This window comes from Excalfactoria chinensis, chromosome 2, assembly GCF_039878825.1.
Source record: "Excalfactoria chinensis isolate bCotChi1 chromosome 2, bCotChi1.hap2, whole genome shotgun sequence".
In the NCBI taxonomy this organism is placed as follows: domain Eukaryota; kingdom Metazoa; phylum Chordata; class Aves; order Galliformes; family Phasianidae; genus Excalfactoria; species Excalfactoria chinensis.
The window spans coordinates 22144364-22164681 of record NC_092826.1 but is presented as its reverse complement, the minus strand read 5'-3'; the positions used below and the strand labels follow the sequence as shown (position 1 = coordinate 22164681).

General features: G+C 39.2%; 1 protein-coding gene across 1 annotated transcript in view; it reads left to right on the top strand.

Annotated features, from left to right (window-relative positions):
• DPY19L4 (dpy-19 like 4) overlaps positions 1 to 19145 on the top strand; it is a 29414-nt gene extending 10269 nt beyond the window's left edge. Inside the window, exons 8-19 of the mRNA XM_072330050.1 lie at positions 234 to 368; positions 1011 to 1142; positions 1232 to 1330; positions 2587 to 2660; positions 3994 to 4152; positions 5864 to 5983; positions 7110 to 7230; positions 8689 to 8745; positions 10014 to 10096; positions 12147 to 12279; positions 13197 to 13355; positions 15900 to 19145. Of these exons, the coding sequence (XP_072186151.1) occupies positions 234 to 368; positions 1011 to 1142; positions 1232 to 1330; positions 2587 to 2660; positions 3994 to 4152; positions 5864 to 5983; positions 7110 to 7230; positions 8689 to 8745; positions 10014 to 10096; positions 12147 to 12279; positions 13197 to 13355; positions 15900 to 16064 (1437 nt within the window). The 3' untranslated portion in view covers positions 16065 to 19145. The remainder of the gene's footprint in view (positions 1 to 233; positions 369 to 1010; positions 1143 to 1231; positions 1331 to 2586; positions 2661 to 3993; positions 4153 to 5863; positions 5984 to 7109; positions 7231 to 8688; positions 8746 to 10013; positions 10097 to 12146; positions 12280 to 13196; positions 13356 to 15899) is intronic.
• Positions 19146 to 20318: the final 1173 nt, after the last annotated feature.

Below are 20318 nucleotides of genomic sequence, written 5' to 3'. Positions count from 1 at the left end.
GGCGTTTCTTCCGACTGGCTTTGAATGCTTTTGAATGTTTCAGTAATGACTTTTTTTTTTCTGTCTGAGGTGTTAAATACGTCTGAATTCTGTATCTGAATTATTTCCTAAAATAGTGAATTTCTGTAATTTCTGATTTAATGACCTCTCGCTTGCTTTGTGGCAGAGATCCCACAGGCAGCAAATTGAAGTGCTTTTTCTTTTTTCTTTTCTCTCGTTCTTTCTCCCTCTAGAAATTTTGTTACCTTTTGGTGAGTGCTTCGACATACACCTTCATGATGATGTGGGAGTACAGTCATTACCTCCTGTTTGTCCAGGCCGTGTCTCTTTTCCTGCTTGACAGTTTTGCCCTGGCACAGTCAGAGAAGGTATCAGAACTCGTCAGCCTACCTATAGCTGAGGGCTGAAATACAGCCTCATACTGCTCCAAAGAGCATACACTGGGTGATCACTTGGGTGTCTCATAGCCTGGGTCCAGCTGAAGCGCGTGTCCTGACCGCTGGGGGAGTGTAATAGCTTTAAACTTGTTCTGAAGAATCAAGTTTTGAAATTTATGAGATCTGCTTCTCAATTAGTAAATAACAAAGTGAGTGTCAGTAGCAGAATATGTATTCCTTAGGATAAATAAACAAGTTGTTTTTGTGAGGACAGGTAAAGAACATGTTGACAGTGGTCAGCTCCTCCCCTTAAACTGTGTGTTTTCATGCTGTTACATTGTGGTTACTGCTACAGCACAGTGCTACAGAATAAAGAGCCCTTGTAAAATATTACTACTACTTCTGGTATTTTTCATATTCCCTGTGGAGCAGTGGTGTGTTACTTACTGAGGCTGACCAGGGTCGTTTTGATATGAAAGACTTTTCATAGCCAGATGGTACCCTGCTAGCCTCCTGAGCTGGAGGATTGAAATGTATCCATTAATCTACTGATTAGCAAGGAAATGTACTGAACTGTCTGCTGCTGGAAGCAGACTGTGTATCCATTGTAATCTTATCTTTTCTTGTCTACAGGTGCATGAAGTGTACAAAATCTACATGTTTTCTCTCTTCCTGGGGTATTTATTGCAGTTTGAAAATTCAGCCTTACTAGTGTCACCATTACTGAGTCTCGTAGCAGCTTTAATGCTCTCTAAATACCTTCAGGTAACAAGACCCTCCTCTAACTCTGAATGCAGTTTTTATTACTTCAACTGAACTCCAAGTGATACAGCATTCTTAAACTGTTTTTGCAGATGAATGTGAAGAAAGGTACATTTATGTCAAGATTGCTGAAAATTATGTACATATATTTGGTACTTACAGTAACACTGACACTAAACTTGTTACTAAAGGTAAGATTCTGCTGTACGAAGTTATTTTAATTGTTATAGTCTAAATGGAAAGCAATGGTTATATATTGGAAATGTTATTTGACATGCTGCTTATCTACATGCTTGGAAGCATTCAAGGCCAGGCTGGATGGGGCTTTGAGCAACCTGGTCTAGGAGGAGGCTATAGCAGGGGTTTGCAACCAGGTGATTTTAAAGGTCCCTTCTAACCCAAACCACTCTGTGATTCCATGGTACTGATCTGAGAGGTAATAGCTTAATTCATAGCAAATTGAAATACTGAAGACTGAGTAATTTTGTGTCCGTATATTTATCTAAAAATATTTTATCTAACAACTCAAGCAGCTGTTTTTCATTTGGGCTTTGGAGCTTTTGGATTGAGATTAAAGCATAGTATTGAAATATTCTTTAAATCACACACTAGTTATAAATGTGTTTTTTGTTATAACTTGGATCACCTCTACCAATTGGGTTGAATATTAAATCAGTATTTCTGTGCATGGAAAAGAGCTAGTAGTTTTAGAGTAGATTATAGTTTTCAATGGGGTTTTAACCTGGTCTTGCATTTTTATTAGTAACTCCCACTTACCTGCCCTTGCCTTTTGCATAAGCAGTGCCTTCCCCTTATGTCTCAAGCTCACCTTGGTTGTATTAATAAACAGTATCAACTTATAAATTCAGAACGTAGTGAACCCTAAAAAATGTCAAGAGAATGCTCAAACCTGATGTTTTCTTGCACCATTCAGATTAGCCAGCTTTGCTGTGTCTCCAGGAATATAAAACCTAGTCTTGAAAAATATGACTTAAATTACGTAGACGGTGCACAGAACTTTGGCAGCTCAAACAATTTATGTGAAGATTACAACAAGCTTGTAACTTCTGCTAAGCTGCAGTCCTGTTGCTTAGTAAAGCCAAACAGAGTTCTTTGGCTTGCTTGGGGGTAAATGTAAGTCTGTTTTCCATGGTCCTTTTCACATTCTTCCAACATCTTGCTGGCAGCTTTCATTTGCCCTCTCCTTGGGGTGTATGTATGAAATGCAGTGTATGGTTGTCTCTAGGAAACCCTAAAGATAGATTCATTTAAGTGAAGATTTATGGTACAATATTGATACCTTAACCGACACACTTGATCTAATTTATTCCTTCTAAATCTCAAATAACTAATTTTTCCCTGCTGTTCTGTAATCTGAATGAAGTGAGTAGTGAAAGCTGCTCCCAACACTTGATAAGATTTTTTTCTCTGCTAAATTAATTTTCAGATGTTTGTTCCTCATAAAGAAAATGAGCATTTGCTGAAGTTTCTTGAGATAAAACTTGGCTTAAACACAACTAAGTAAGTTTATTTTATTTTTTTTTTACACCTTATAAGATATTCAAACTTCCGAAACTATTCTGAGAAGTGTAAAATTTCAGTGACTTGTCTGTATTTATAGAGGAATTAGAGAAACTTTACCTTTTTCACTTGGTTTTACAGACGAGTTTTAAGAGACGCATATGTAGAATTTACTTAAAGTCTGGAGGTTTCTGAAGCACTTCAGTATTTTTCATCCCCTGGGGGTGAAAACTTTACATAGATTTTTGCTTTATGCTGAAGAGCAACAACATTTTGTACCCCAGCTGATGTTTCTAATGAGACTTGGAAGCAGAGATAATACGGTCAGGGTAGTGGTCCTAGCTTCTCATGGCTGGAAAACAGGGCTCTGAAGGGAGTAATTAATTCTTAAGTGTTTTGAACAAAAATTCAAGGCTGCCTTTGGTCAGGATTTTGGTTATTTCAGCTATCAGGTATTGCGGATGTGTTTATTTCCCTGGCAACTTGCTACATGTTACTCTCCAGGCTGTGCAACCCTGTATTGAAAGTGGTGATTGAAACAAACTGGATGCAGCTACCCCTGGAAAGTTGTGTAACTAAATGCTGGAATTGTGGTTTGCAGCATAAAAACTTCAAGATGTGTCTTTTAAGGCTTCTAACATGCTCAGCTGTTAGTCCTAAAACTGGTTCTGTCTAACTGAAAGTGGTAGAATTCTCTAGTCTTCACTTGAGGTTAAAAGAAGAGGGGGAGGAAAGCAGAAGAGAATAAAGACAAGAATGCTTTCATGACATGATGTGTCACATCAATTCCAGTTGAGAATATGCATTGATAGAACGTCTTGGCAGAGTATGTTGTCTTTTTGCTCATTAGCTGAGAAAGGGGAATGATCAAGTGGGATCAGTTGCAGAATTAGAATTTCAGCATTGTGGATTCCATCCTTGGCAATGCTTTGGGCTTGTGTGTGATCTCCGATGACCACTTTCCCTTTGGAATGAGGACAAGCATACCTTCTTGTATCAGTATCGCCAGAATCTTAATCCACTGTGACAACGAAGTTCTTTGTGTTCCTCTTAACAGTTATACAGGAGGCTGGGTTTTTGTGACATAGAAGAGTCATAGTCTGGCCTCTTCAGATCACAGGCTTTTTTTTTTTTAAGATAAGCTTTTGACAGTTACTGTAAAGAGTACTTACAAAGCAGTTCCAAATTATAGAATATCACTTTTCAAAGATGAATTTCAAGTAGTTTCCTGTGACATGAGTAGATGGAAATGTGCTTGTGTACTATTTTTTTTCCCTTCCTAATCTATGCGGCATTGTTATTGGTTTTTAATGGGATGTTTTTGCCTTACTAGGAATTTTACAATGAATTGGCTCCTTTGTCAAGAATCTCTTCAGGCACCCTCCCAAGACTTTTTTTTGCGGCTAACACAGTCATCGCTGTTGCCTTTCTATATTTTAGTATTAATTATCTGCCTTTTTTCTGTAACTCAGGTCGTTTTTAGGAGAATTTGGTAAGTAACTTATTTTTGTTGGAATATAAGAGGTTAGAGATAAGAGCTTCTTGGATATAGAAGTGAATGACCAATTGTGTAACTGGCTGAAGCCTTAGCCTAAGTGAGGACCCATTGCACCATTGAGCTTGCGAGGCTGTGGGCAGCAGTGCAAAGCCTTAAGGCTTCTGCAGAAAGTTTATTAGTGAGGAGCTTCATGAGCATCCCTCTAGTGAGGACAGGGAATTGTCTCTGGTTTTACTTTCTTGTTTTCTTTTGTTTTCCAAAAGGGAAGTTCCTGCAGAGATCTGGCTTTCAGTTTTGTCACATGTTTATGTCTCTTACCATTGTGAGAAAGAGGTTTTGTCTGTTTTCCCTTTCCAACAGCAGTCACTGGATTGTTGCTGGAGGATTTGTCACTCTCTTTTTTTTTTTCCCTTTGGTTTTGTGGGTGGGGGTTTTTTTCCCTTCAATTTTTCATATTGCGAAGAATGAGAAGGGCGGAGTTGTGAGGGTTTCCAGTTTTGATGCTTCCATGTTATTTATTTATTTTTTATGTTTACTGCGATCAGGTTCATAACTCTTTGCTGCTTGGAACAGAGCTGAAGCTGCACAGACTCAATTATTTGTAGTTTCACAGTGATTTACAGTTCCCTTGAGAGAAGGGATACTGGAGCTGTCCACGTGCAGACTCAGAATGCAACACTGTGTAGATCCTAGCATAATTTATCCTGGAACAGAATGGCTGGGAAATTACATCTCCCTGATAGGAGATAAATAGTATAACTGCTCAGGTTTTAGGGCAAATTTCTCACTTTCCTGCAGCAAAAATCAATAGCTTTTTTTTGTGTTTTTTTTTTTTTTCTTTTTTTTCAAGGAGTAAGGCTTTCAATAGATAGAGATTATACTGGTGTAAATGAAAATGTATGTCTTATTGGAGGTGCTATGATTAATCCAAAACAAGAAAGCAGACTCTACTGATCTTTGCTAGTGGCTCTATTAGCTGCGTACTGCTTTGTGAAGAGCAGTAACTTCATTATATCCTACAGCTTTTTAAGAAGAGTTTAAAATAAACTTTCTCCCTTCTCAAAACTATCTGATTTACAAGCAGTTAATTGCTTATTACAACTTTCTAACTGGTATTGCTTAATGGTAGAACAAAATGTATGTCACGTGCCTTGCTATCTTGTTTGCAGAAAAACATTCATTGTAAGATTGTGGTTGTGATTGGTTTTTTATTTGCCATTTATTCTTGTAAGTTCTAGTACTGCGACTAAAAACTGGCTTTGTAGTCTTATTTTGTGGTAAGATGGTGTGTATACAGTAATATGGGTTCTGTAATTTTACAGCATCTTAATGACATGAAAGAACTAAGAATACGTGTACGGAGTGCTTCATCTAAGTGTTTGTGGTGTATGTGTGCTCTTCAATTAGGTTGGCTCTTGTTGTTGAAGCACCACAGATAGAATTTACGGTCATAGATGGTGATCCTATTGTATTAATTCCTAACTGTTGCTCCAAAGAAGTTGTAGTCCAACACAAGGGACAGCAGGTCCCTATAGATCACTGACAAAGATCAAAAACCAAATAAGCAGTGCAAACAATAGTTTATGATACGACACCGAATGATCTCGGTGTACTGCTTACCTAATGGTCATAAAAATATTTTTATTGACACCTTTGCCTGAGATAATGTCTGAATTAAGTGATGTCTCGTTTTCTCCAACTGCAGTGGTGAACCACTGAAAGAGACAGTTAAACTTGAGGATGGTCGAATTGGAGAGAGGCCAGAAATAGTTTATCATGTAATTCACACAATTTTACTTGGTTCTCTAGCGATGTGTTTGGAAGGGTAAGTCTTGTTTTGATGTATCTCTTTCGAAAGCAACAGCGATTTCTTAACTGGATGTGATAGGCTATTTACCCCTTTCAAATGTATCTACAACTCAGAAGTCTTTTCAGAAATATATTTGGCATACAGCGGTACTAGTTGGTAGGGGAGGTAGCAAAGAGAATTTTCACTGTGAACTGGATAGAGGAGTATGATGAATTGTGCTTGGTCTCTTCAGTGCATTTTGTAAGCTTTAATGCAGCCAGAATCCAAGAAATTCATTAGAAGAAACTGAATCCCTCTCCTTGTGGTATTTAAGCATAGAAGTGCTCTTATCGTTCTTTGAATATTATATTCTAGTGAGATCTCATGTAGCATTCGGATGGATAGTGTGTGTTCTCGAATGTTCTTCAAGGTGTGGAAGATTTCTCAACCATCTTATTGTATGTAGACGAGCACTGAATATACCTTTGCCTGACATGTTAGGCAGCAGTGAAACAGTTATCAAAAATATTGTTGAGTAGTAGTTCTTAAAGCTACAGGAATTTATGTTTGGATAACTTCTTTGTTCCAGTCTAGCTCTCAGCCAAATCAACTGGAAAGTGGCAGTTGTGTTTATACATTTACATTAATCATCCTAATATCTGAATATGCATAAATTATTGAAGTGAGCAAACTGTTGTGTTGCCAAGTAGCTGTCTTGACTCATCTGTCCTCAGGCAGAAAAAAAACCCGACAAATACTAAATTGTTTATTAAATATTTTCCTTTCTTCAGGAAATCCCTTATAATACAGTGTCTGTACAACTTTGCTGGATAGCTGCTTTTTGTCCTTGTCTGGCTGGAAAACTGTAACAGCCAAGTGACTTTACAAGTCTTGTTTGCTTTTTCTTTCTCTCATCCTCCCCTGAACTCTGTGAAGGATTTTGTTATCTTTGACCTGGGATCATACCTCTGCATCTTACAGCAAATAATCAGGTGCCTGCTCTTCTGCTAGAGATTCCCTAGGTTTGCCCTCCGATGCCATCAGATTTGATCTTGGATTGACTTGTTTGGAAAAAGCAAAAAAAATCTGTTTTTTTTTAATAAGTAGCCTGAATACAATGACATGTGCAAAGTGCCAACCACGTTCTCGCAATCTTTTTCAGAATGAAATACTTGTGGACTCCATATGTTTGCATGCTCGCTGCATTTGGTGTTTGTTCTCCTGAGCTTTGGATGACGCTCTTCAAGTGGCTGCGACTGAAAGCTGTGCATCCGATACTGCTGGTGAGCTGCTGTCGACGATGTCTTGGAAAGTGCAGCTCACTGTCATATCACTTTTCCAACAATAATTGCTTAAGACTTAAAGAAAAGCCCACTAAAAGGACCTGTAGTTCTGTAAACAGTAGATCTTGTTTTGCATTCCTAACTGTGTGTTTTCCCATGTTCTCTGGTACCTGGTGATAAAGCAGAGCCTTTTCCTCATGAGGAGCAGAGCAATCTTTATCCCTCTTTCTCAGACTTATTTAATTTCATTTCATAGATCTTTGAGACCTCAAGCCCTCTGTCATATTTAGTTGAGACTGGCCAAGAAGGTCAAGTGTTCTGTAGAAAAAGCACACAAGAAAAAGTACAGGCATGCAGACAAGCATTGACGTAAGCCTTGTTTCACTAGGAAATTTGACTAAAACGTGGTAGTTAGGTGCGTTTAATCAGTGAGAGTAAAACAACTTCCTAAGAAATAGTAGCTGCAGTTACTTTGTGTAGGATGTGTTCTGGTGTAGCCATTTCAGAGAAGTGCTGTAACTGAAGATGAGCTTGTGCTGTAGTGCAGACAGTTCCTCCACTTCCAACCCTAGCTTTATTCCTAATATGATAAGAGTCGCTTTAGGCAGCTTTCTGCATTTGTTTTATTAATGAAATGAGGATGGGGAGTTACTCTACCCTAATTTCAAGATACTTAGAAGAATAAATATTTAAAACTTAAGCAGTCATATATGGCGCTTGTGCAAATGCCATTTAATGTTGCATCGTAAATGTTGACAGAGTTCTTCCAGTAGAAAAGTAAAAATATATTCACATACATAAAGCAGTATGTTTAATATGTACTACTTGCTTTCTGCTATATGGGCCTGCTTTTTCATATAGTAAATGTGTTAATAGATTATTACCAAGAGAACGCCTTGTGTATGCTCTTTACCAAGTCTTTTCTGTACTCTGTGAGCTGGTCTCCTTTTGCAAAGTGGAAGGGATACCAGCTAGAATGTTGGAGAGTGAATTTCTGGTTTTTGCCTGTCCCTACTGTCAATAGGAGTGGAAGCATCACTGAGATCAGAGGTTTGAAGTGCTTGTTTTATAGGTGTTTTTTTTGTTTGTTTGTTTTTTGTGTTTTTTTTTTTCATTTTTCAAATTATTGCATTGTATTTGTGTCTGAGAAGTATTTACTTTTCTCCTGTCCACACTTCATGTGTGCACTGATTCATTCTTAGATGGGCAGTAATTAACAGTCGCTAATATTGGTGGTAAATAGCACTGTGTAACTGATTTGACCCACGTTATAAGTAAGACAGATTATTTTTTGCAGAAAGCTTTTTCCTGCTAGAAAATTGCAATGATTCACCTACAATCACTCTTAAGGTTTCAGGCATAAACGTAACCTGCTGCTATACAAACAGCAACAGCTTAGTTGAGGTTGTTCTCCATTCTCCAATCCATAATCCTTTTCTTCTAACATCTGTTTTCTAGGCTCTCATTCTGAGTATGGCAGTTCCCACAATAATTGGATTCAGCTTGTGGAAAGAGGTAGGAAACATACTGTTCTGTATTTTGTTTTGTCTTTAGGCAGCACATGAGTCAAAACACTGAGCAAATGTAACGTCAAGGTGAAACAAAAGCTGGCATCCTCTGAAAATGTGCTGGCTTTTCTATTTTATTTTACTTTGTTTTGTTTTTAAACAAAAGCGTTTACGTTTTTCAGTATGAGGTATTTAACAATTCAGCTTGGTAACAATGATTTACTGTAATTAAGAAGCATTTGAATTTAAATGAAGACATTATAATGTTCAGCTTTTATGCTTTGAATACGTGCACTGACTCAACAAAGAAAATATTGCCAAATAAATACTTGGAATACTGAAAAGCAAGTTGTGTGTCTATCTTCCTTTTAGTGAGAACTTACATGGGAGTAAAATTATGGGAGGTCATAGGCAAACGTGTTTGAAAAGCTGTCGAATTATAACAGAGTTAAATCCTTACACACCGATACAGGGAGGAAAAATCTGCGGATTTAAGTATTTTTTACAAGGCATTGAAACATAAAAGTCAATCTTCACTGACTGTACTTTAACAAATTGTATAATGCCTGTCATTAATAGATAATTTGCTTGCAGCATAAACTGGCTCCTACCAGAGTAACAGATAATTCTCCTGAGGGGGGAGAAAAAAAAAGCTAAAGATGCTCAAAATTATGCAATCAATTTCAATAGAACAAGTTGAGTTGATGAAAGAATTTGTTTAATAATAGCAGTGTGGGGATTTGGACTCTAGAGGGCTTCATCCCTTGGAAATCCCACTTCTGCTTTTAGTAGTGAGCATATCCTCTCTGGGTTCTTAACTCACCCCTGCGCTTGGAAAGTTTGATTAATAGGATGAGGGTAGTGCAATGCCCTGAGACTTGTACTCTGGCTTTAAAGAGATGAGTGTACAGCTCAGCATCTTTCTGCTTGGCTGCCTTCTGTCTCAGTCAGGCATAGTCCCTCATCTGCTACGTTTTTCTAAGGGCTCTGAGTGATCAGTGAAGCCGGTTCTCTTTGAGGGTGGCAGTGGTATTTCTTCTCTCTTTCTTTTTCTGGGATGGTGCAGGTATAACAGCTCCTGTGTGCTAGAGCTCTCATATTAACATGGGACAGCTGTCATTGTGCTACCTTAATTTGTCTGACTGCAGACCGGTAATAGGGGTGAAATCTCCTCAGCTAAAAGCAGGTTCCCATATCCAGATGTTTTACCCGCTTATGGGTAATAAGTTGTCCCTTTAGTCTGCTGTAGTTGTAACCAAATAACATTTCCATCAGTTTTTCCCTAGGATTATGACAGAGCTTTCAGAACTACAAGAGTTCTATGATCCTGATACAGTAGAACTTATGACATGGATAAAGTGAGTATGAATTCCTGCACTTCTATTTTAATTCTTTGCCAGGGTACTTATATCTCAGTATATTGTGGAGCTACCTGTATTAATCTGAGCTTTGTGGAGCTACCTATGTTAATCTGAGCTTTCCCTTGCCTAGTCCTTAGGTGATGTAGGGGGAGATGGGAAGAGAAATGATTACTTAAGGCTTGGTATTCCTCCCATGCAAAGTAGCAGGAATTTATCATTGATTACAAGAGAAGATCCTGAAACGTGCAATCAACTTATCTTTAGTATCATTGCTAGATATGATTTCCAAAGAAAGATGTGCATCCATTACATCCTGATTCTTTACATGCTGCCTTTTCAGCAGATTAGAGGACACATATTGACTATAATGCCACAAGGGAGAGAAACAATGAAATCTGTATGTATAGGAGCCAGTGAAGCAAATGCCTGATGTAAAGATTTAGAGACTTTATTCAAGAAACATGGAGTGTAATGTGGAGTTCAAACTTCCCCTTTGAGCAGAAGGCTGCAATGGATCTTATCTGGCTGTCTAGGTAGGGCATAGCAAATGCTGAGCTTAGAGTCAGGATATTTTCACAGATATATTTTTATCTTCATCCAAAGTTTCAGAACTAGATTCTGGTCTCATTCAATTTAATTTGGAACCGTGTCATTACTAACTGCACTTTGGTGAAAATGAGGTCCCCTGCGTTCAAATAACTTACTTACCTTTAAATGCAATTTTTAAAGAATATTATTTTCTGTATTTATGGAGTCTTTAATGTCAACCTGTTCATCTTCAGAAAAGACAAGGCTGGTAATTACGGTGTTACAGCCAATTTCTTCTTTCTGTTAATAGTAGTGTATGTTGTTTGTCACTGCTGCAGCTTTTGAAGGCAGCAAGTGGAATAATGCCAAGTATCCTAATGGCTTTTACATTAGTCTGCATATATTACACTTCAAGTACGTAATTAATCATGGTGAACTGCATTGAGATTCACTCAGCTAAGAGCAATTTGACTACCCTTATTTGTAGCAGCTGTTCATATGTTTAATGAAAAGGATTTTTTAGTGCTTATGCTTAGATATCCACATTGGAATTTTAATTGAATGTCATTATTATCAGTATACTTCCTTATGATTTTCTTTCTGATAAAATGAATTTACTTGAATTTTCTCTATGGGAAAAGTTGCTGGAGATCTGTAATAAAGTGTGACAACGGTTGTTTTCTTTCACTAACACTGCAATATGAATACAAAATCAAAATCTCAAAACATAATTACTGTAGTTGTTATTCTTTATGACAGTATTTACTCATAAATGATGAAATACATTGTCCTACATATCAAATAAGCATAACCACAAGTCTTCCACTTACAAGATAACATCATGCTGTTCTGCTGTCTACCTGCCCTCCATCTCAAGCTTATTTTGTCCCAAGACAGCAACCATTCAGAAAAGCAATAGTTTGATTCCATTCTGGGGCCATTTTGAGTGGTGCTTCATGAATTACAAGGAGGGGAGGATGGCCATCAGCTCTTAACCCAGCAGACCTTCCTTGATAACTCCTCATTGCTGCAAGTCTGTGCTTTTACTGGTAGGGAAACCAATGCTACCAGAGTGTTAATGCCAATTGTAATTAGAACCCCAAAGATCACAGAGTCGTTTGAGTTGGAAGGGGTTCTTAAAGATCATGTAGTATAACTCCCTGCATGAGCAGGGACACCTACAGCTTGATGAGGTTGCTCAGAGCCCCATCCAGCCTGACCTTGAATGTCTTCAAGGATGGGGCATCCCCCACCTCACTGGGCAACCTGTTCCAGGTCTTCACCACCCTTATTCCCAAGTACTTTTTCCTTATATCCAATCTAAATGTCCCCTTCATTTCCCCTTGTCCTATCACAGCAGACCCTGCTAAAGAGCCTGTGCCCCTCTTTCTAGGTATTGTCGTGCAAGCCAGTTCTTGCCATAGCATCTGCAAAGATTTGAACAGTTATTAAAATTTAAAGTATCATTTTGAGAAATGGGTCCTGCACTCAGACATGTATGTTGATGTTGCTTTTGCAGAAGACAAGCTCCTGTGGCCGCTGTGTTTGCAGGCAGCCCACAATTAATGGGTGTGATTAAGCTTTGTACTGGATGGATGGTGTCAAGCTTGCCTTTATATAATGATGATGATCTTCTAAAAAGAAATGAAAATGTGAGTATCCACTTCCATAAATATGTGTGTATTACCAGTGATTTGTAGACTGTTCCATCCTGTAAGACTCAAGTGCCTGAGACATGTGGGAGTACTGTAAACGTTAACACTCCAAAGAGGATGATCTTGTAATATTCCTCATGCCATACTCATTTGCATTGCTCTTCCATGTTCCAAATTCTTTTTCCCCAAATTGTTTGCATTCTGAGGTGAAAAAAGAGCATGGAGTGTCATAAAGAAAGGTAATGCCAATACATAATCAGTGAAGCCAAGAACAAGATTCCCTACTGAGCAGTATGACAATACTGAGTTTTAGGCAGGCTGTCATTTCTGAATGATTCTGAGCAATTTTTATTCTATCCGTTTTGCTGGGGCGGAAGTTACAAAGCTGTGAATGGACTTTGCCTGTCTCTGAATAGCAAAGAAATCAAAATTGCTACTCAGCCTCAGTTCCCACTCCGTTTGGATGCTACAGGGTTGCGGAAGGCAAATGTAAGTGCATAGCGGGATACTTGACTTGGAAAACAACTGATAGGAGCTGCTTTCCTGTTTGCCCAAATGCATATTAGAAGAAAGAGCATAGTCCAGCAAATAGGGAGGGGGATATCAAATGAATTGTCAGTGCTGTGCTCTGGACAAAAATGAATATTCTTTCTGAAGACTTTTCAGGCCAATATAAGTCTGTAAAATGTGAACTTGCACCAGCAGAGACAAATGCTTCCTATTTGGCTCCCCATAACCTCACCTGCTTTGAAAATTTCAGAAATAGATGTTTTATAGCTTGGCGTATACATATAATACGTGTCTATATAAAACTTGTTATTAAAGATAAGTCATCCTTTGCTCACCGCTGTTTTCACGATGTTTAATTTTCCACTGATCTTTACCATGCATTAAAATGTGTTCTTAATTTATAGATCTATCAGATATATTCAAAAAGGTCAGCAGAGGATATTTATAAGATTCTCACATCTTACAAAGCCAATTTTTTGATCATTGAAGATTCGATTTGCAATGAAGTGGGACCTGTGAGAGGATGCAGAGTTAAAGATCTATTGGATATTGCCAATGGTCATGTAAGTAACAGCAAGACAAACGTGAGTGTCTGAATGCATAAATAATTCATTTTAAAGGAAACATTCTTGCAGTGCTGATCTTACTTTTCTAATTATAATGGGTGTGTAGACAAAGACTTATAAGACTTAACAGTGATCCATTCGGTTTTGAGGTGTCTGTTTCTTACGTAACTGTTATCTTACCTCATTCTATTCCTTACCTGTCCTAATTTCTTCTAATACATCAAGCAATGCTGCTTTTATGCCAATCATTAAATACAGGTTAGGTATATATATCTGTGACTGTAACACCTGAGGAAGTTACTACAAAATCAGCAAAACCATCCCTTAAAGGTCACTCTTTACTGGCTTTAAAGATGAAAAACTTTACAATGGATAAGCTTTTCTTCTGAAGCTCTACCAGGGAGCATACTGGCATGAAGTCCAGCCTACTACTCAATTCAGTACAGCCTCTTTGCTACTGATCAGGCTGCAAGTCTGTTTGATCCAGTCTTTTGGGTTAGGTTAGTCATCCCTTAGGTAAACTAAGCCAGAGCTGGTAGAAAGATTAGTTCAATAAACCATGAGACTGTGAGAATATACTGCTGACATCAACATGCCGTGTCCGTTCTGAATGCCATCAGTGTTGCTCTTGCTGTTGAAGTAGGAAACAGGGCGGGTTTTATCAGCTGCTTCCTGAAAAGCCAGTTGAAGTTTTGACTTTAAAGACAGGAGTGGTTCTAAACTCACGTAGCTATTCATTATTTATTCTCAGGTCAATAGGGGAGATGGTGCCAACAGTTACTTCTGAGCAATTATAGGTTAGCTTCGCTTCATTAATTTTTTTTCCCTGGACAGGAAATGTAAGAATGTTTGACATTTCAACCTGTTATGTATTAACTGTACCAAACTGATCCTCAACTTGAAAACTTTTTTTATTAGTTGGTTGGTTTGTTTTCAATGGCGAAGATAAATTTCATGTATATAGTCTTATATTTCATTCTTGAAAAAGGAGAGGAGGCTGAAGGGGGTCTTATCAATGCTTGTAAATATCTGGAAATCCTTGTTGTCAAAAAATGTTCACATGGACAACATAAATAAAGTATTTCCTTATTCACAACGATAATACATAATAACTTCTTGTACACTTTTAGCATGCGATTAAATATCTATAGTATCTGTAATAGATGCACATATAATAGAAATATGTGTGCATAAATAAAATTGATATGTGTTCACAGGAATTTTAATGCGAAACTTTCAGTTTGCATGCTAAAAAAGTTGTCCCGACCCTACTGTATTATCAGGATTTCTTAAGGTAGGGGAAGCGTATGTAGTTTCAGACTGTAACATTTAGTTATTCTCAAAGTAAACAAGGCAGAGGTGAAGCTGCTATTCTGTTGACAGGTCTCTGGATCTTCACTGCTGTGCTATGCGGTGCCAGAGCACTGGCACAGGTTGCCCACAGGCTGTGGGGTCTCCTTCTTGGGCACGTTGAGAGGTTGCTGGCCATGGGCCTGGGCCCGCTGCTCTGGGTGTCCCTGCTGGAGCAGGGGTGGGCCTGATGGACCCAGAGGTCCCTGCCAGCCTCAGCCATCCCGGGGTTCTGTATTTTCCTCATTGCCATCCTTTAGATGAGAATGTAGGTACTGCATTCTAAATTGGACTATAAATGTACGTTGCCCAGTATCCTATTTCTGACCCTGGCTAAAAGCATAAGCTTTTATGGTTTATACGGACCAAGACAGAAATGTTTTCCAGCAGTCTGATGCTGAAGGTCTATCTCACTGAGAGAAACTGTCTTGGTGTTTTAGGAGGAGGGCAACAAAGCTGGTGAGGAGTCTGGAGCACAGGCCATATGAGGAGAGGCTGAAGGAGCTGGGAATGTTCAGCATGGAGGAGGCTCAGGGGAAACCTCATTGCTCTCTATAACTTCCTGAAGGGAGGTTGTAGTGAGCTGGGGGTCGGCCTCTTCTCTCATGTTGTTAGTGATAGGACCAGAGGGAATGGTTTCAGGCTACGACAAGGGGAGATTCAGGTTGGACATTAGGAGGTATTACTTCTCAGAAAAGGTGGTCAGGCACTGGAATGGACTGCCCAGGGAGGTGGTGGAGTCACCGACCCTGAGGGTGCTCAAGAAACGATTGGATGTTGTGTTGAGGGACATGGTTTAGTGGGAGCTATTGGTAATAGGTGAACGGTTGGACTGGATGATCTTTTAGGTCTTTTCCAACCTTGGTGATTCTATGATTCTATGAGACATTGAAAGATCTGCTGATTTACATTTCTTCATGAATTTGTCCTACCACTTTTTATTTTATCCCTACAAACTTCTGCAATTGGAAAGAGTAGAAAAGTGATGTATTAATTCACAAGGCTGTTTTAGATGGTAAAACCAATTGTAAGGGAGTATAATTTATACCTTACTGGAATCGTACCGTATGGAAATTAAATATCCGGAGTGTAAGTGAAACGTACAGAACGCAGAAATAAATGAATGTATGGAATTGCATTCTGCAGTCATTTATCTTCAGTGTTTTAATCGATTTTCTTCTTTCCTGACAGGTGGTTTGTGAGGAAGGTGATAGTTACGCCTATTCAAAATACGGACGATTTTGTCATGAAATCAAAATGAACTATTCTCCATATGTGAACTATTTCACTCGAGTATACTGGAATAGATCCTACTTTGTGTATAGGATCAACACTGTGATATCCTTCCAGTCATGAAAAAGCGTGCAAGCTTCTTTTTGAGGATTGACTGTGGTGGAATTCAGTTGGAAAAATTCCTGTTGATGAAGAGAATGATTTTTACAGACACGTGGGTGCAGCGGACTGACCAGGTTTTTGGGGTTTTGCTTTTTTTCCACCAAACTGGAACTGTTAGAACTCTACAGACCAACTATTACAGATACCTTCCTTGAAGGAACCAGGAAAATCGGACAATTTTACAGTCTCTACAAGAAAGTGTGACAGTCTTCCATGTTCTTGCGTTTGTCTTCCCGTTGTAAATCATCTTAATCTTCATTCAACAGGCATTTCTGACTTCAGCGTTAGAGTGCTGATGTGGATAGACTTTGGCAAAAGTGATGTTGAAGAGCTCGTTTAAGTCATGTAGCTTCTGTTTTCTAGTAAGAAATCACGTGCTGTATCCTAAGTCTTCAAGCGTTTGGGTTTGTTTAATATTTCTAATATTTTTCTTTGGTCCCTCTGTTTTTTTTTTTATTATTATTCCTGTTTTCCACTATAAACACTGCTACGTTTATCGAACACGTTCACACGCCTTATGTATAGGTGAATTATTTGTATAATTCAATTAAGGAAGATGTTATTTAAACAATTCCATAGATGGAGGCATTGATCTCTGCACTGTTGGAGACGTGTTGGTGGAAGTGCTTGGACTTGGATGTACCTGTAGGAGTTGACAAAGTCAGATTTCCAGTTTGGAAAGAACTTGACTTCAGGATTCTTCCATGCTTACATATGTGTGTATGTGTGTTTTAGCAGCCATCCAAATGGGCCAGTATACAACACTATGCTGTACTTTAGACAAGTGTAGCAGGACGACTAGGTTTGCTGCTGAGACTGCTGTTCTTCACTCCTGTGTGCGAGCTGGTGTGTGTGTGTGTGTATGTGTATGTGTGGCAAGGGATGGGTGATGGTCATTTCATTCAACTTATTATTTCGTGATGGATTAAGGTAGTCATAACTGTAATTGTAAACACCATCATCACCATCATTAATCAGTTACGGCACAGTAGCTCATAGCTTTTTATACATTAATTATTCAACTATGCTGGCGAATTTGAAAATGTGGGAAAGCACTCCATTATCTTGCTTCCCTCCAAAATTTGCCTTCATTATGTGTTTGTCTCTACGACTTCCTTAGATTTTCTGTTCATCCTGTTTTGTTGCTAGCTGAGGTACTTTCAAGAGAATGAACGATGCTTTCATTCCAGCTCTGGGCCTAATCCTGGTGTTGTGAATGGGAAGCTCAACAAAAGGTAACTTTGCTGATGTAGATACAGCTGGACAGAAAGACAGGACTGAAGTTCCACGAGGAGCTGCATGCAGTTATGGATTCTTGTAACATCTGTCCCAGAGACCGGTCTGCCAGGCATGTGGGAATGACTCTTTGGAGTCCAGGTGTCTTTAAAGAACCATCTGGCTTAATAGGATGAACCTTCAACTGAACAACCATTCTGCCAACGAAAGCTGAGAAACTATCCCATCCCTAATGCATTTGTTGGCTAAAATGCAAATTCAGAGGGATTGACCCTGAAATTGCTAGGAACTGCAATGTGTTGATGTATATACATGATTCCTATCTGCTGTATGCAGATACGGTGTTTACACTAAGAGATAGTGCAGAGGTTTCTAAACATCTATTATCACTATTAGAGTGATTTAAAAGAGGAAAGTTTTACTGCTGTAAATGTCAACAAGTCTAATCTGTTTGTTTTTCCTTATAATCTGGCTGTATTTTTAGGCCTGCGAGTTTAGACCAAGTATTGAAATTATTCCTTTTATTTGAAACCAGTGCTCAGATAAAACCATCGAAAATATCTGATGCGATCATTGGGAGAAACATCTATCAGTGTAACTGGGTTACAAGTTAGGAGTAAATATCCTTTCTAGGGATGCAGTCATTGTGCTGAGGGGAGCATGCATGTCTCTCTGGCCGAAAGCAGCCTGTTTATTTGCTTATGCACAAGTCTGTATGTTTTGTTGCACTGTAACAGTTTCAGACTTTTCAATTGCAATTGAAGTTTGCAAACTAACTTGGATTATGGCAAGCAATCAGGAACCTTGTATGTGCTATGGAGTCAATAATTGGAAGTAAGTGTAGAGTTCCATATACAACTGACGTTTGTTTGAATCACTGTGTGGAATTACATGTCTACGTGTCAGTGATCTGCTCTCTTGAAGCCGATTGTTCACGAGCACCATTTCATACCAGCAATAAGGCATTCCAGGTAGCACATTTCAGGGTTACAATTGCACTTGGGTGGATGAAGCCGCTCAGCTTATGGCTTCTTGCCTTATAATGCCACACCAAGGTGCAGCGTTCAACTATCCTGGACTGCCTGTTGTGTTTTACTGCGACGCTGTGTGTGTGTGTGACCACACGGGGCATAGTTGGAATACTTACATGTAGAGCACATGTGTTAAGAAAAACACAAATGAGGCCAACCGTACATCTAAGGAAATGACGTATGTTGTAGCACATTGGCCTTTATACATGTTTGAATGAACGTGTTGAATTTTATTTGAACTGTGACATAGTTATTATTAGTTTTGTCATAAAGATGTATTCTTGATACTTCAATCGATTCTGCATTAGGAGAGTCATTTAAGATTTTTACCTTGCTTTTTATATTAGAGAAGATTGTACAGCTGCATCGTTGGCGCAGCAGCCTTAAGTAACAGAGAAGGAGCCTTTTGCTGGGAGAAACGTCGCTGTTGTCCCGGTCAGAAGGCACAGAAGATTCATATCTTGTGAAGAAAACGATATTCTTGAATTTCTTATCCAGTTATGGATTATCAAAAATACTGTTGTATGCTCTGATCTCCGCCTTCCGTGGGAAAAGATGGCAGCAGTAAGTTCTGTGATATCCCTCGGAAGGACAACCATGGAGCATGACCACATCTGACTGGTGCACACCACCCTAGCTCGGTTTTCAACCCAGGTCGTGGGTTTCAGTTCTGAGAGGGTTGGGGGAATGATTTGCAAATCTGGATCTGTTTTGCTGTAGATGTTGTAATTCAGTTGAAACATGTGCCTTGCGAGCTTTTATTAAACAGACAAACAACTCCATTGGTGTTTCTTGTTGTGAAGGTGCTTCCGTAAGGAAATCCCGTGCCTTTGATTCCTAGAGCTTCCGCTGTGTGGGTGGCTGTTTTATCAAAGTGATGTAGCAATAGCGGATAATAGTAAGTATTTTTCTCTTGCGACAAACTCGCTGTGCCAGAAAGTTGTGTGGATGGATGGATGGATGGATGGATGGATGGATGGATGGATGGATGGATGGATGGATGGATGGATGGATGGATGTGGCTCTGGGCAGCCTGGTGGAGTGCTTGGAGACCCTGCATATAGCAGGGGGGTTGAAAGTAGGTGATCATTGTGGTCCTTTTCAACCCAGGCCATTCTGTGATGTTTGGGACACAAACCATTTTATGCTTTCTTTGCCATTCTGATACCTTTTTGAGGAAAGAAGACAACAGTTTAATAGTTTGTAATGAATTCACTTTTCTCTATTGCTGTAATAAGACAATGTTTGTGCTGACTATTTTGTAATCACGTACTATATAATAGTATGAAAACCTTGAGATTATTTTAGCTGAAGTTTCTAAAGATGGTAAAAAGATCAGATCAAAGAATTGGTCATACAACCGGCCCGTTCTATAAGATGAGGGTGAATGTAGGACCACTGTGGTGCTCCACCTTATTCAGAAGGCTGGTAAAGGACAGGCAGGAATGGAGCTCCTCCTCTGTGCTGCACCACAGGAAGCTCCATCAGAGTCCGGGCCTCAAAATGGGGTATGGATTTAAGTTGAAAGAGGGTAGATTTAGGTTGGATGTTAGGGGGAAGTTCTTTACTAGGAGAGTGGTGAGGTCCTGGAACAGGCTGCCCAGAGAGGTTGGGGATGCCCCGTCCTTAGAGGTGTTCAAAGCCAGGTTGGATGGGGTCCTGGGCAACCTGATCTAGTAAATGTGTATGTTTGGTGGCCCTGCCAGGCAGGGGGGTTGGAACTACGTGATCCTTGAGGTCCCTTCCAACCCGGGTCATTCTGTGGTTCTGTATGAGGAACAGCTCATGTTTGCTAGAGAGGAATCCCAAAGACGAATTTCACTGTGATCTTTCAGCACCAGGAGCTGGCAGTGCCCTGATGCTTTCTGGGGAGCTTGTTCCATTTCCATTTATTCCTTCCCTGTTTCCTATCAGAGCCAAGAACCACCTCACTATTTGTAGTGGGGTT